Source organism: Pelophylax lessonae, assembly GCF_965119305.1.
Source record: "Pelophylax lessonae genome assembly, chromosome: 11".
NCBI lineage: Eukaryota > Metazoa > Chordata > Amphibia > Anura > Ranidae > Pelophylax > Pelophylax lessonae.
In genome coordinates, this window is record NC_138778.1 from 2,055,819 (window position 1) to 2,073,465 (window position 17,647).

Here is a 17,647-nt window from a genome sequence, read left to right on the forward strand (position 1 = left end):
GTTCCCTTCACTGGAGACCCTGAATTCAATCATTTGGAGGAGGGTGCACATATTTCTGGCCATGTATACGGTAGGTAGATGTAATGACATCGGCCCACCAACCTTTGGCCCTATAGGGCGTTTTTATTGCAATGAAAAGGATTGTGTAAGAGTCAATGTTTCTTCAGGGAAAGCGGAGTTCTCCTTTAGTAATCCCAGTTTCGGCAGAGCGTGTCATGTGACCTTCACATTTCTACTCCTAAAAGGTTTAATTTAAACCACAAATCTGCCATTTCCATTGCAAGGTCTTCTGAAAATAATTGGCGCTCGTTAAACGCGCCTTCGCAATCCGTCTCCGATGGGAAAGTCATTTGGAATATTTCATCGGCCGCTGGCGTTGTCATTTCCAATTAAGCTGAATATAATTTTGCAGCCCAGGTCTCTAATTGAAACAAAACAGCAATTGCGATCTCACCGTGGCGAATGGAAAACGCCGGCGGAGAGGACTGGCAGGGAGACGCCGCGCACTTGACGGCAAAATCCGAAATGGAAAAAAGTCCAAATTTGCCCGGTGCTCGGCGTGACAACATTTCCATTGACTAATCGGAGGACGGAACTGGAAAATTAAAGTAGGAGATTTCACAGCTGCTGAAATCCTTTTCTGTACGGTAGCGAGACGGTGCTTCTCCGAAACCTCAACTGGAGGGGGATGGGGGGAATGGGGGGTGATGGGGGGGGGGCTGGAGAGTGCAGGGAGCCAATACTAAATTGAGACGCTGACATGTAGATGAATGACCTTGAATATAATTAGGTAATAAAAATACGGGAATTATTTGGGATTCATGATAACATTTGTGCAAGCGAAAATTCGTTTTTAAAAGCAATCTGTCATAACGTTAAAACGCGTACATTGTTTATTTTAGGGTCATTACCCCCCATTTCCAGATTATTTATTTGGTATCTTACCAGTCTTCTACATACACATTATATTACCAAAAGTTTTGGGACGCCTGCCTTTACACACTATATTACCAAAAGTATTGGGACGCCTGCCTTTACACACTATATTACCAAAAGTATTGGGACGCCTGCCTTTACACACTATATTACCAAAAGTATTGGGACGCCTGCCTTTACACACTATATTACCAAAAGTATTGGGACGCCTGCCTTTACACACTATATTACCAAAAGTATTGGGACGCCTGCCTTTACACACTATATTACCAAAAGTATTGGGACGCCGGCCTTTACACACACATGTAAAGGAGGACTTCATTCAGTCTCCTTTCTCTGTTTAAAGGTTGAACATCAGAGGTTTGTTTAGACCCCCCGAAATCTCACCAAAGCCCCCCAATGCGGCTCCTAAAAAATAGTAAAAAACTAAATAAAAAACGACTGACACCAGCGGCAGAACTAGCAGGGTGGGACTTGTGACTGGGCCCCCAGTGTTCAGCCACCATAGGGGGGGGGGCCCTTTCTGGTTTCTTGCAGCCGGGCCCTAAAACTGATGCCTCTGGAACTCCTAATAAAGTTTTATTGAAGATATCACACAAGGACCGGCCGCTTGCTCTTCCTTTTCCTAGCTGTGAAAATTTTTTTCCTTTTTCCTGCAGCAGACTGATGACATCATCTTAGCCTAGACAAAGTCACTGGACCGGAGCACAAGATAAAGATGATAAAAAACGGAGATTGTAAGAAAACCCAAAACTCTTTTATATTGCGACATATTTGGAATTTATTCATGAAGACTTGTAAAATGAATGATAGGTCCACTTTAACATGTTACGAGCCTCGGGTGATCTCGAATGGCTTTTCTTATGGTATGAAGGAAATTCATATGTGAGTTATGGGGCTTTTCATATTCAATTCAAACGATTACTTTGGGCCTAATGGTCCATAAAGAGCTCCGCATAAAACTCACAGTTAGATTTGACTTCCAGGAAATTGAAGACTTCTTTACCTCTCCGGACCTAAATCCTCTAAGCAGCCACTGTGACGCCCAATAAAACGTCTCCCGCACTTCAATCGCTGCTTTATTCCGTGGAAGAGGAAACCATCGTCCTCTGTAATAGAGAGCTCAGCGCTCTCCCTGCGTGAATGTTTTCCCAACCGGTGAATAAATGTCCTTTCAATGTCAGTCCTTCCTGTTTTCCCCGGCGGCTGCTTGCCATCCGAAGAGCGGAGCCTGAGCAAATGTTATGATTGGCTGACAATGCACAGCGTGAGGGAATGACAGCTCCGGGGCCACAGCTTGAGGGAATGACAGCTCTGGGGCCACAGCATGAGATGCTCAGGTAGTGGGAATGATGACAGCTCCGGGGCCACAGCATGAGATGCTCAGGTAGTGGTAATGATGACAGCTCCGGGGCCACAGCATGAGATGCTCAGGTAGTGGGAATGATGACAGCTCCGGGCCACAGCGTGAGATGCTCAGGTAGTGGGAATGATGACCCCTACGGGGCCACAGCGTGAGGGAATGATGACAGCTCCGGGCCACAGCGTGAGATGCTCAGGTAGTGGGAATGATGACCCCTACGGGGCCACAGCGTGAGGGAATGATGACAGCTCTGGGACCACAGCGTGAGATGCTCAGGTAGTGGGAATGATGACAGCTCCAGGGCCACAGCGTTAGACGCCCAGGTAGTGGTAATGATGACAGCTCCGGGGCCACAGCATGAGATGCTCAGGTAGTGGGAATGATGACAGCTCCAGGGCCACAGCGTTAGACGCCCAGGTAGTGGGAATGATGACAGCTCCAGGGCCACAGCATGAGATGCTCAGGTAGTGGGAATGATGACAGCTACGGGGCCACAGCGTGAGGGAATGATGACAGCTCTGGGGCCACAGCGTGAGATGCTCAGGTAGTGGGAATGATGACAGCTCCGGGGCCACAGTGTGAGATGCTCCGGTAGTGGGAATGATGACAGCTCCGGGGCCACAGCATGAGACGCCCAGGTAGTGGGAATGATGACAGCTCCGGGGGCCACAGCATGAGACGCTCAGGTAGTGGGAATGATGACAGCTCCGGGGCCACAGTGTGAGATGCTCAGGTAGTGGGAATGATGACAGCTACGGGGCCACAGCGTGAGGGAATGATGACAGCTCTGGGGCCACAGTGTGAGACACTCAGGTAGTGGGAATGATGACAGCTCCGGGGCCACAGTGTGAGATGCTCAGGTAGTGGGAATGATGACAGCTCCGGGGCCACAGTGTGAGACACTCAGGTAGTGGGAATGATGACAGCTCCGGGGCCACAGCATGAGACGCTCAGGTAGTGGGAATGATGACAGCTACGGGGCCACAGTGTGAGATGCTCAGGTAGTGGGAATGATGACAGCTCCGGGGCCACAGTGTGAGATGCTCAGGTAGTGGGAATGAAAAGCCAAAGAAGTGATAAAGAAGTCCATGGCGTTAGGGACCGGTCTTGTATGCATTCAGAATGCGCTCTCAGGTGAGAAACAAAGTTTGCTGCACTACAGGTGTCCTTCAACTCTATATGGCACATACTTTTTTTTTTGTTGGCACATAATGGTGGTTCATTCTTATACCCTTCAACACATGGACTTCTTTTTCACAAGCAGGGAACTTCGTCACTTCCCTCGCTATTCTTTTCACTTGATTCATATCTACATATATTTGTGCAACCTTTGGGCATTGCCCTTTTCTCAACGGTCTCCAGATGTTTGTGCTGCTATATACTTATATACAACTATATTCCTTTCTGTTATCATTACAGTGATACAGTATATACCGCAATATTTTGATATACATATATACATTTTATTTCAGCCAGCTTCATAGAAACCAATTAATGACCACCCCATCTTCACCCCATCTTCTCGCCTGGCCCCCATTTGGCTGCTGCATATCCTGGCCCCTTCAGCTCCCGGGTCAGACTTTGGTGCCTCCACCTCATGGCAGCGTCACACCCGTCAGTCTGGCCTAACCATATGTAAGTGTGAACCCCCACATGGGTTATATATTTAATTGAGTATTCGCATTTACTGTGCAGGGAATCGCCGGCTAAAAAAAAATATCTGAATGATGCCGGCAGCTGCACCCGTCACCCCGATATCCCCGCTTAAAGCCCAGAACATCATATGGCGTCCGGCGGTAAGGAAGTGGTTAATAAGCGTGGCAAGGAGACCCCCGAAGTATTGATTTGAACCAATCTCAATGATCAATCTGTAATTCCTCCAACTAGAGGCAGAGATTAGGAAAAATAACTTCTGGGACAAATCCGTGCCGCTCACACATTTCACATCTAAAAGGATTAGCGGCTTCCAGACGAGCGGCTCAGGAATCATCGGATTCTTCTGATGCTCCACACTCACCCCTCCGTCAGATCCTCCGAGAGAGAAGCCGGCTTCAGCGATCCTGGAAGAATAACAGAGACAGAAATCAGATCTCAGAGGGTGAAATGGGAAACAGACAGCGGCTGGACAGAGCTGGGATTCAGCAGCTAACGTGCCAAGCGGTTTGTGTATAGAAGGAGTGGAGGATCAAACACGCTCTGCGGTTTTAGCAGGAGCTACAAGACACCCGGCTGGGTGGTGGGAGGCTGGAGAGCAGAATGGAGAATTGTGAGGGGTTTGTAGGATTTTGGGGTGGATGGGACAGACTGGGCTCCCTCCGCTCTCACAACAAACTTTCTAAAATTCAGAAAGTGGCCAAAGAACCGCTAGAAGAATCTTTTATATTAACTCAAAAAGTTAAAGGTCTCAATTACAGAAAGTAGCTCAGAGGACCATTAAAGAAGAACTCCAGGTATGGATATTTTTTACAGGTAAAGTGCCTTGAAAAAGTATTCACACCCCTTGAAATTTCCCACATTTTGTCATGTTACACCCAGAAATGTAAATGTATTTTATTGGGATTTTATGTGATAGACCGACACAAAGTGGCCATAATTGTGAAGTGGAAGGAAAATGATAAATGATACAAATAAATCTGTGAAAAGTGTGGCTGCATTTGTATTCACCCCCCGGAGTCAATACTTTGTAGAAGCGCCTTTCCCTGCAATTACAGCTGCAAGTCTTTTTGGGGATGTCTCTACCAGCTTTGCACATCTAGAGAGGACATTTCTGCCCATTCTTCTTTGCAGAATATCTCATCTCTGTCAGATTGGATGGAGAGCGTCTGTGAACAGCAATTTTCAAGTCTTGCCACAGATTCTCAATGTGATTTAGGTCTGGACTGTGACTGGGCCATTCTAACACATGAAACCATTCCATTGTAGCTCTGGCTGGATGTTTCGGGTCGTTGTCCTGCTGGAAGGAGAACCTCCGCCCCAGTCTCAAGTCTTTTCTTCTAAGATTGCCCTGTATTTGGCTCCATCCATCTTCCCATCAACTCTGACCAGCTTCCCTGTCTCTGCTGAAGAAAAGCATCCCCACACCTTGATGCTGCCACCACCATGTTTCACAGTGGGGATGGTGTGTTCAGGGTGATGTGCAGTGTTAGTTTTCCCCCACACATAGACCAGAAAGTTGAGTTTTGGTCTCATCTGAGCAGAGCTCCTCCCCCCACATGTTTGCTCCTCCCCCACATGGCTTCTCCCAAACTGCAAACAGGACTTCTTATGGCTTTCTTCCACCAATGGCTTTCTTCTTCTCACTCTTCCATAAAGGGCAGATTTGTGGAGCGCACGACTAATAGTTGTCCTGTGGACAGATTCTCCCACCTAAGCTGTGGATCTCTGCAGCTCCTCCAGAGTTCCCATGGGCCTCTTGGCTGCTTCTCTGATAAATGTTCTCCACACCTGGCCAATGCCTTTCGAAGCTGGAAATCAACGTTTAGACACAGCTACTTCACTGCTACTACAGTAGCTTCCAGGTCCAATGCCAAGAGGCTGCCCTGCTGCATTGTGAACACAGGAGGTTGCAGAAAAGAAATTTGCACGATTCCCCCATCAACGCAGTCAATGCTGTCTCGGCTAAGATCGAGTGTAGTATCTGTTCTTACCAGTTTTTGGGAGGGAGAATGCCAGTGCTTCCTGTTGGGTGGGGGGTGCTGGTGAGTATTCCTTCTCATGTAATTGGTAAGGAATAGTGATGGCGGTGGGAGGGCCTCTTTCCTCTTAGGTGGAATCTGGACTTGTGCACATGGCTCGTCCCCAGTTGCAGACAAGGCTCTCCCTAAGTTGTCTAAGTTCTGGCGCCTCCTCCTGGTGGGGATGAGGCTGCATTTGTCTGGCTGAGGGCTGGGCTGTGAAAGAAGCCCATGGTGTATGTGCCCCTGGGGTGGCAGTCCAGGGGTTCTGTAACATTCACAGTGTTTAGGGTTCATTATGAGTTTATTGGCACCAAGGCCACTGCACCATCACGCTTTTTTCTCACATGTCTCTAGGGTCGGGCCTTTTGGCTAGGACCAGAGGAATTTTTTATTCCTGGCCGAAGGGCCTGCCATGGATTTTCACTTTGGTACTTTGCACTTCTCCACTTTCTTCTTCCTTTCTTTTTATGTGTTTTTGTCACTGCATTGTGCACTTACTATCGATTAGTAGGGTGTGGGTCCTCGGGCCTGCCATGAAAGTTTTAGGAGGGGGGGTATGTAGCCTTTTGGTCTGGTCCTCCCTGTCTTAAGGGGTCTCCCTTTGGGGGAACCCCACATAGTACTTGGGGTTGGTCTGTTTTGGAAGATCTCCCATAGAACAGGGTCCACCTGGTTTCGGCCAGTGAGTACCCCAGTCCCTGTCAGGAGCCTTGTGCTCCGGGGGATTAGGGCAAGGGTCCTTCCTCTTCGGAGGACCATGTAAACTTTTTCATGCTCACTTTTTGTGTGTGCACTTTTTTTTTGCATCGGGTGTTAAATTTTCAAATGTGTGTTTCATGACACCCCGGGACTTAAAGCGGAGTTCCGGCCTCAAATACATTTTTTAACGAAAAATACCCCTATAATACTAATTCATCGCCCTTTACAGAACCGCTATTCTCATACTTACAAGTTGTACAGTATTGGATTTTAGTCAAAATCTTACTTTTAAAAACACTGTCTGAGCGCAGCCATCTTGGATGTGGGCATCTGAAGCTGCAGTGTAATCTGCTGTGTCCTTCTACCTAATTCCAGTTCATTCTGGCTACCCAGAATGCAAAGGGCAATCTTGTGCATGCGCTGTACTATGCGATCGGCATAGTACGGGTTTCCATAGGAGGCGTGGCCGGCCGCCCACATCGCTGCCCATTGCCTCCTGGGAGTGATGACAAACAGCTCCCAGGACGCAATGCAAAGGCGGAAGTGACGTCCGCGGACGCGGCCGCAGAGGAGGGAGAAGGAGGAAGTACAATCAAAAATGCCCTGAAAATAGGGTAAGGGACCCTCGAAAAAAATTAAAACTGCCCAATTGTTCATGAGCTTAGGGAGCACTCCAGGAATCAGTAAAGTTAAAAAATAGGCCAGAACTTCGCTTTAAGAAAAAAAGTGCTGACGGGGATCCCTCTTTCCGAGCAATTGTCTGCTCCCGGCGGAAGCCAGTGAATATCGCTTGTGGTTATCGCAGGGTCTATAACGGGTCTATCGATAATGGAAAGAGAATCCGGCAGGCCGGCTGTGAGCAAGTTGATTCATCCTGCCCATACACAGTTCGAATCTCAGCTGGTTCAGCAAAAACTGTGCGAGATTTGAACCGCGTATGGCCGGCCTTACAGTGGATCTTTTATTTTATGGCGAATATACATAAATTACCGTCTTTTATATCTGGATGGAATTCCGCACTCAGAGCTTAGTTCTTGTGTTTGAAAATGTTCGGCTATTTCCATTGCGAGGATTACTCCCGGTACAAGATCGCCCCCTCTGTCTGAATGCGGCACCTCCCCCAATCTTTCATACAAATGATGTTAGTTTAGGTATCTCACCGTTTAGATGAGCAGCCTTGCCTGACGTGTCGAGCATTCAAAGCGGATTAACCAGAAAGCATTGTCACGGATGACAAGACCTGCCTGCCGGATGAATCCTTAAACTGTATTTGGTTTGAATTGATATTTATTTCACAAGCTGCACTCGGCTCTGTCCCTCCGTGTCAGGATGGGGGTCATTCGGCCCACTGAGCAAACACAATGCCCCCATGGTGTCTCAATTACTTCATGTGTCCAACAAGAAAGAATTATGGGAAAAGGCAAGCACCCCCATAGTTACAGCGGGTATAGAAAAGAACCCTCACCCTATAAAATAACCCCATTTTGTTGCTTTGCAGCCTGAAATGAAGACCGACACAGTTTTTGTTTTATCCAGCTGTAACTTATATTATATATCCAAGTGAAAGATAGAACGCCAACGTCAGAAAAATCAGATTTACTGAGTTGGAAAAAGGATCCCCCCTTGTGTCAGTATTTTGTTGGGCCCTGTTTTGCTGTAATTCCAGCCTTTAGTCTCTTTTTCTCTACTAATTTTGCACATCTAAACTTTGTGCCCGCTCTTCTTTGCAGAACTGCTCAGGTTCTGTTACATTTGATGGTGAGCGTTTGTGGACTGCAGTCTTCAATCATTCCACAGATTTTCAATGGGGTTTAAGTCTGGGCTCTGACTAGGCCATGCAAGGACGTTCCCCGCATTCTCATCCAACCACTGTGTGCTCATTGGTGGGCATTCCCCGCTTTATCCTCCAACCTCTGTGTGCTCATCAGTGGACATTTCCCGCCTTCTCCTCCAACCACCGTGTGCTCAATGGTGGACATTCCCCGCCTTCTCCTCCAACCACCGTGTGCTCAATGGTGGACATTCCCCGCTTTCTCCTTCAACCACTGTGTGCTCATTGGTGGACATTTTCCGCCTTCTCCTCCAACCACTGTGTGCTCAATGGTGGACATTCCCTGCTTTCTCCTCCAACCACTGTGTGCTCATTGGTGGACATTCCCCGCCTTCTCCTCCAACCACTGTGTGCTCATTGGTGGACATTCCCCGCCTTCTCCTCCAACCACTGTGTGCTCATTGGTGGACATTCCCCGCCTTCTCCTCCAACCACTGTGTGCTCATTGGTGGACATTCCCCGCCTTCTCCTCCAACCACTGTGTGCTCATTGGTGGACATTCCCCGCCTTCTCCTCCAACCACTGTGTGCTCATTGGTGGACATTCCCCGCCTTCTCCTCCAACCACTGTGTGCTCATTGGTGGACATTCCTCGCCTTCTCCTCCAACCACTGTGTGCTTATTGGTGGACATTTCCCACCTTCTCAACCAACCACTGTGTGCTCATTGGTGGACATTCCCCGCCTTCTCATCCAACCACTGTGTGCTCATTGGTGGACATTTCCCCCTTCTCCTCCAACCACTGTGTGCTCATTGGTGGACATTCCCCGCCTTCTCCTCCAACCACTGTGTGCTCATTGGTGGACATTCCCCACCTTCTCCTCTAACCACTGTGTGCTCATTGGTGGACATTTCCCCCCTTCTCCTCCAACCACTGTGTGCTCATTGGTGGACATTTCCCGTCTTTTCCTCCCACCACTGTGTGCTCAGTGGGGGACATTCCCTGCCTTCTCCTCCAACCACAGAGTACTCATTGGGTGACATGCCCCACCCTCTCCTCTAACCACTGTGCGCTCAGTGGTGGATATTCCCCACCTTCTCCCCCAACCGCTGTGTGCTCATTGGTGGTGCCAAGGAAGCTGTGTGGTGGGGGTGATGCTGAGAGGGGCGGTGCAAAGGAAGCTGTGCAGAGGGGGCGGTGCGGAGGAAACTGTGCAGAGGGGGCGGTGCGGAGGAAGCTGTGCGGAGGGGGTGGTGCGGAGGAAGCGGTGCAGAGAGGAACAGTGCGGAGGAAGCTGTGTGGAGGGGGGGTGCGGAGGAAGCTGTGCGTAGGGGGCAGTGCGGAGGAAGCTGTGCGGAGGGGGCGGTGCGAAGGAAGTTGTGCGGAGCGGGCGGTGCAAAGGAAGTTGTGCAGAGCGGGCGGTGCGGAGGGGGCAGTGTGAAGGGGGCAGTGTAGAGGATGCTGTGTGGAGGGGGGCAATGCAGAAGGGGTTGTGCGAAGGAAGCTGTGCGGAGGGGGTAGTGCAGAGGAAGCTGTGTGGAGGGGGCGGTACAGAGAGGACAAAGCGGAGGAAGCGGTGCAAAGGGGGCCGGTGCGGAGGGAGCTCTGCAGAGGGAGCGATGCGGAGGGGGCAGTGAAGGGGGGGTTTGCTGTGCTATGGAACAAACCCTTCCTGGAGCAGTCTATTCAAGTCAAGTTTAAAGTGACATTTCAAGCACTTTAAAGTAATTAATGAGAAGGATAAACTCCTATAGTTTCGCCTGCAGATTTGGTAGGTTGGTGACAGGGTCTCTTTAGCTGTATGGCCATGTATATACATATAGAGTATCTGACAAAAGTAAGTACACCCCTCACATTTTATTCTATCTTTTTCATGTGACAACACTGAAGAAATGAGGCTTTGCTACAATGTAAAGTAGTGAGTGTTCAGCTTGTATAACAGTGTAAATTTACTGTCCCCTCAAAATAACTCAACACACAGCCATTAATGTCTAAACCGCTGGCAACAAAAGTGAGTACACCCCTAGGTGACAATGTCCAAATTGGACCCAAAGTGACAATATTTTGTGTGGCAACCATTATTTTCCAGCACTGCCTTAACCCTCTTGGGCATGGAGTTCACCAGAGCTTCACAGGTTGCCACTGGAGTCCTCTTCCCCTCCTCCATGATGACATCACAGAGCTGGTGGATGTTAGAGACCTTGCGCTCCTCCACCTTCCGTTTGAGGAAGCCCCACAGATGCTCAATACGGTTTAGGTCTGGAGACATGCTTGGCCAGTCCATCACCTTTACCCTCAGCTTCTTTAGCGTCTTGGAGGTGTTTGGGGTCGTTATGTTGGAATACTGCCCTGCCCCCCAGTCTCTGAAGGGAGGGGATCATGCTCTGCTTCAGTATGTCACAGTACATGTTGGCATTCATGGTTCCCTCAATGATCTGTAGCTCCCCAGTGCCGGCAGCACTCATGCAGCCCCAGACCATGACACCCCCACCACCATGCCTGACTGTAGGAAGACACACTTGTCTTTGTACTCCTCACCTGGTTGCCCCCACACACGCCTGACACCATCTGACACCAAATAAATTTATCTTGGTCTCATCAGAGCACAGGAGATGGTTCCAGTAATCCATGTCCTTAGTCTGCTTGTCTTCAGCAAACTGTTTGTGGGCTTTCTTGTCCAACGTCTTTAGAAGAGGCTTCCTTCTGGGATGACAGCCATGCAGACCAATTTGATGCAGTGTGCGGCGTATGGTCTGAGCACTGACAGGCTGACCCCTCCCCCACCCCTTCAACCTCTGCAGCAATGCTGGCAGCACTCATACGTCTATTTCCCAAAGACAACCTCTGGATATGACGCTGAGCACGGCACTCAACTCCTTTGGTGGACCATGGTGAGGCATGTTCTGAGTGGAACCTGTCCTGGTAAACCGCTGTATGGTCTTGGCCACCGTGCTGCAGCTCAGTTTCAGGGTCTTGGCAATCTTCTTATAGCCTAGGCCATCTTTATGTAGAGCAACAATTCTTTTTTTCAGATCCTCAGAGAGTTCTTTGCCATGAGGTGCCATGTTGAACTTCCAGTGACCAGTATGAGAGAGTGAGAGCGATAACACCAAATTTAACACACCTGTCCCCCATTCACACCTGAGACCTTGTAACACTGACGAGTCACATGACACCGGGGAGGAAAATGGCTAATTGGGCCCAATTTGGACATTGTCACTTAGGGGTGTACTGACTTTTGTTGCCAGCGGTTTAGACATTAATGGCTGTGTGTTGAGTTATTTTGAGGGGACAGTAAATTTACACTGTTATACAAGCTGAACACTCACTACTTTACATTGTAGCAAAGTCTCATTTCTTCAGTGTTGTCACATGAAAAGATAGAATAAAATATTTACAGAAATGTGAGGGATGTACTTACTTTTGTCAGATACTGTATATACTCAGTAGTCCCCACTCCATCCAGTCACCTCTATGGTAAAGTCAAGCAGTGATGCACACAGTAAAAAATAAATGAAACTGAAATGATTTAATACCTGCTCCCCCCCCCCCCCCTCCATGCGGCTTTCAGTGACCTCTGACCCCCTGGTCTCTTCATTTATTCCCCCAGTTGTTTTCACAATCCCTTCTTTGTAGTCGATTGATCCCGGGTCTGTAATTATACTTTGTATACGGCTCTGGAGACAACGCTGGAGAATCATAAATAATTTATATCACCGTGTATTGTTATTGCTGATAGTGAGAAGTCATTCCAGCGGAATATTCACCCTCACTGCCGGCGCCACACTTTGCATTTCTATCCATCATTGTGCACACATCTAATAATGTGTACATGAAAAAAAACAGTTTAAACCCAAATGAGGAGAGAGCGGGGGTGGAGCCGTGGCTCTGTGACTTATGGACACATAGGGCAATGGATTGGGAGTGAGCACACAATGGTGCCCCCAGGGCAAGCAGCTTTCTCTGGGGGCACTGCTCCCAGAGGGGGAGGAGCCATGGCTCTGTGTCTTATGGACACATAGGGCAACGGCTTGGGAGCGAGCACACAATGGTGCCCCCCAGGGCAAGCAGCTTTCTCTGGGGGCACTGCTTCCAGAGGGGGAGGAGCCAAGAGCGTTGGTGGGGGACCTGAGAAGAGGAGGATCCGAGCTACCCTGTGCAAAACCAACTTCACAGGAGGAGGGAAGTAGAACAGGTTTATTATTTTAAAAAAAAAAGCTTTAACCACTCGCCTACCGGGCACTTTTACCCCTTTCCTGCCCAAGGCCAAATTTTCAGCTTTCAGCGTGGTCATAATTTCAATGACAATTGTGCGGTCATGCAACACTGTACCCAACCTAAATCGTTATCATTTTATTCAACACAGCTTTCTTTTGGTGGTATTTAACCACTGCTGGGTTTTTTATTTTTTTTCTAAAGAAACAAAAAAAGACCAAAAATTTTGAAAGAAAAAAGCATTTTTGAAAGTTTGTTTTCAAAATTTTGCAAACAGGTAATTTTTCTTCTTCACAGATAGGTGGCACTGATGGGCTCTGATAGGCGGCACTGAAGGGCACTAGGAGGTCACACTGATAGGCAGCACTGATGGGCACTGATAGGTGACACTGATGATGAGGCACTGATGGGCACTGATAGGTGACACTGATGATGAGACACTGATGGGCACTGATTAGCAGTACTGGTACTGGTGGGCACTGATTAGCAGTACTTGTGGGCACTAATAGATGGCACTAATTGGCACTGATTAGGAGCACTGATGGGCCCGATGTCCCTGTAACAGAAGCCGGTTACCAGCTTTCTTCTTTTCTCCGCACACTATTAGCATGAGGAGGATAAAAGCAGATGAGCGGCTTCTGTTTACTTCCATGATCAGCTGTCATTGGCTGACAGTTGATCACGTGGTAAAGGGCCGCTGTGATTGGCCCTTTACCCAGTTCTGTGATCAGTCAAGTCCAAAGAACTCAACGATCACAGAGCTTGCCGCATGCTCAACGCAGAGGGCGCTCGAGCAGCGCGATGACGGGAGGACATCTACTGACCCCCTCCCGGCACTGGAAGCCCGCACTATAGCTGAAAGATGGCAGAAAGTGGTAATACTACTTTAATATTTTCAAGTCTATTGATCCATCCTCAATACCACGGCTAACCTCAAAAAACCCAACGCCTTTAGGAGGCGTGGCTCTGCTGGCCTGGAATTTGTATTTTATCGCTCCTCTGCGGTCTCATTTTTACTATTTTGCCAAGACAGATCCATGGAGATACCAAACTTTAGTATGCAGGCAACACTCCCCCCACCATCTCACAAGTCAATATTTGGCTGGGTCAGGGGTACTTATTTTCCGTATACCCACGGCAGTAAATTATTTCACCATCAACGTATCTGGGAACTGGTTTTACATTAGTCGGGGAATCCTCTCCTCCATAGTCATACCCTGCTCTGGTATAAATACCATTTACTGGAACTACTGTAGATCCCAGTCCTGGTTTTATGGGCCTCACAAGGTGTTCTCTATTTAGATCAGATAATTAATGAGACGGGTCCTAAAAAATTGACTGAACTACAGGCGGAGTTATGAAGAGCGTCTGCAATCGCTTGATTTATTCTCCCTGGAGAAGAGACGCCTGAGAGGGGACATGATAGCAATTTATAAATACCTCAACGGTGATCTCAGCATAGAAAAAAAGCTATTCAGTCGGAGGGATTGCATGAGGACTCGAGGACATACAATGCTATTAGAGGAGAAGTGTTTTAACCTCAGACAACGTGGGGGGTTCTTTACTGTTAGGGCTACAAGATTGTGGAATTCTCTACCACAAGAGGTGGTTTCTGCGGGAAGTATGGTGGCTTTCAAAAGACTCTTAGACTTACATCTCAAGGATCAGAACATTCAGGGGTATGTGAGATGATTACAGTCACACATGCCTACACAGGGGGAACTGGATGGACTATTGTCTTTATTCAACCTCACCTACTATGCAAGTTCTCCTTCCCCAACTTTATGTTTTTTCAGTTCCATACAGCTGGGGCATGCAGTGAGAGTTCCCGGGTGCGGTCCCCTCACATGACCCCATGACCTTGACAGAAGTGATTTTGGGCTCAGAACCGACAAGGTTGATCTCCGTATTGTAGAATACCCTTCAGACGCCCTCTGCGACCAAGCTGGCTTACCGAGCCAAGACTAGGTGGGAACCGGACCCTTGGAGGAGGATGAGTGGGAGGAAATACTAGATAATTATAAAATGGTCTCTCACGGGGTCTCTGATGGTTTGACCCAGATGTGTTTTTTAGGGCTTACCTGGCTCCAGTTCTTGTCTCTCGCTATAATCCCTCTTATAGCCCCCTATGTCCTCTTTGTGGGCAAAATACAGCACCTGTTCTCACATTTTTACAATGGGGAAAATAATGATTTCTGCACATTGTGTAAGTTTGCCCACCTACATAGAAATGGCGGGTGTATAATTTTTATCATCGGTGTATTTTATATGATAGAGACAGAATATCAACCAAAAATCCAGAAATAACACATGATACAAATGTTATAAATGGAGTTGCAGTTTAGGGAGTAAAATAAGTATTTGACCCCCTTAGTAGTTGGTGGAGAAACCCTTGCTGGAAGCACAGAGGTCAGACATTTCTTGTAGCTGGAAGCACAGAGGTCAGACGTTTCTTGTAGATGGAAGCACAGAGGTCAGACGTTTCTTGTAGATGGAAGCACAGAGGTCAGACGTTTCTTGTAGTTGGAAGCACAGAGGTCAGACGTTTCTTGTAGTTGGAAGCACAGAGGTCAGACGTTTCTTGTAGATGGAAGCACAGAGGTCAGACGTTTCTTGTAGATGGAAGCACAGAGGTCAGACGTTTCTTGTAGATGGAAGCACAGAGGTCAGACGTTTCTTGTAGTTGGGGTCACAGAGGTCAGACGTTTCTTGTAGTTGGGGTCACAGAGGTCAGACGTTTCTTGTAGATGGAAGCACAGAGGTCAGACGTTTCTTGTAGTTGGAAGCACAGAGGTCAGACGTTTCTTGTAGTTGGGAAGCACAGAGGTCAGACGTTTCTTGTAGATGGAAGCACAGAGGTCAGACGTTTCTTGTAGATGGGAAGCACAGAGGTCAGACGTTTCTTGTAGTTGGGAAGCACAGAGGTCAGACGTTTCTTGTAGATGGAAGCACAGAGGTCAGACGTTTCTTGTAGATGGAAGCACAGAGGTCAGACGTTTCTTGTAGTTGGAAGCACAGAGGTCAGACGTTTCTTGTAGATGGAAGCACAGAGGTCAGACGTTTCTTGTAGTTGGAAGCACAGAGGTCAGACGTTTCTTGTAGATGGAAGCACAGAGGTCAGACGTTTCTTGTAGATGGAAGCACAGAGGTCAGACGTTTCTTGTAGTTGGAAGCACAGAGGTCAGACGTTTCTTGTAGTTGGGAAGCACAGAGGTCAGACGTTTCTTGTAGATGGAAGCACAGAGGTCAGACGTTTCTTGTAGTTGGGAAGCACAGAGGTCAGACGTTTCTTGTGGTTGGGAAGCACAGAGGTCAGACGTTTCTTGTAGTTGGAAGCACAGAGGTCAGACATTTCTTGTAGATGGAAGCACAGAGGTCAGACGTTTCTTGTAGATGGAAGCACAGAGGTCAGACGTTTCTTGTAGTTGGAAGCACAGAGGTCAGACGTTTCTTGTAGTTGGGAAGCACAGAGGTCAGACGTTTCTTGTAGTTGGGAAGCACAGAGGTCAGACGTTTCTTGTAGTTGGAAGCACAGAGGTCAGACGTTTCTTGTAGTTGGGAAGCACAGAGGTCAGACGTTTCTTGTAGTTGGCCCCCAGGTTTGCACACATCTCAGGAGGGATTTGGGTCCTCTCTTCTTTACAGATCTTCTCTAAATCCTTAAGGTTTCTAGGCTGCCACTTGGCAAGTTTCGGCTCCCTCCATAAATTTTCTATAGGATGAAGGTCTGGAGACTGACTAGACCACTCCATGACCTTAATGTGCTTCTTCTTCAGCCACTCCTTTGTTGCCTTGGCGATATGTTTTGGGTCATTGTCATGCTGGAAGACCCATTCATGACCCATCTTCAGTGTTCTGGCTGAGGGAGGAAGGTTCTCATCCAACATTTTATAGCAGTCCAGGAGGAGAACCTTCCAGAACAACCATCTCTGCAGCACTCCACCAATCAGGCCTGTATGGGTGTGGACAGACGGAAGTCACTCCTCAGTAAAAGTCACATGACAGCCCGCCTGGAGTTTACCAAAAGGCCCCTGAAGGACTCTCAGACCATGAGAAACAAAATTCTCTGCTCTGATTGAACTCTTTGGCCTGAATGGCAAGCGTCATGTCTGGAGGAAACCAGGCACCGCCCATCACCTGGCCAATACCATCCCTACTGTGAAGCATGGCGGTGGCAGCATTATGCTGTGGGGATGTTTTTCAGCAGCAGGAACTGGGAGACTAGTCAGGATTGAGGGAAAGATGAATGCAGCAATGTACAGAGACATCCTTGATGAAAACCTCCTCCAGAGCGCTCTGGACCTCAGACTGGGGTGAAGGTTCATCTTCCAACAGGACAACGACCCTAAGCACACAGCCAAGATAACAAAGGAGTGACTACAGGACAACTCTGTGAATGTCCTTGAGTGGCCCAGCCAGAGCCCAGACTTGAACCCGATTGAACATCTCTGGAGAGATCTGAAAATGGCTGTGCACCGACCCTCCCCCATCCAACCTGATGGAGCTTGAGAGGTCCTGCAAAGAAGAATGGGAGAAACTGCCCAAAAATAGGAGTGCCAAGCTTGTAGCATCATACTCAGAAATACTGGAGGCTGGGATTGGTGCCAAAGGAGCTTCACCAAAGTATTGAGCAAAGGGTGTGAATACTTATGTACATGGCAAAGGGTGTGAATACTTATGTACATGGGATTTATTTCTTTTTTTATTTTTAATAAATTTGCAAAGATTTCCAACAAACTTCTCTCACGTTGTCATTATGGGGGAGGGGTTTGTAGAATTTTGAGGAAAATAATGAATTTAATCCATTTTGGAATAAGGCTGTAACATAAAATGTGGAAGAAGTGAAGCTCTGTGAGAACTTTCCGGATGCTCTGTATTGTGATAACGGTTCAGATATCTGTATGCACAGGACAGGTCCCCTTTATCTGTATGCACAGGACAGGTCCCCTTTATCTGTATGCACAGGACAGGTCCCCTTTATCTGTA

General features: G+C 48.0%; 1 protein-coding gene across 1 annotated transcript in view; it reads right to left on the reverse strand.

The window, feature by feature from the left end:
- The window catches only part of OGFOD3 (2-oxoglutarate and iron dependent oxygenase domain containing 3), a gene marked incomplete at its 5' end in the record, with an annotated part of 140,384 nt that overhangs the window by 87,962 nt on the left and 34,775 nt on the right, over positions 1-17,647 (reverse strand). The window contains one exon of the mRNA XM_082271483.1: positions 4,317-4,359. Within this exon, the coding sequence (XP_082127609.1) occupies positions 4,317-4,359 (43 nt within the window). The remainder of the gene's footprint in view (positions 1-4,316; positions 4,360-17,647) is intronic.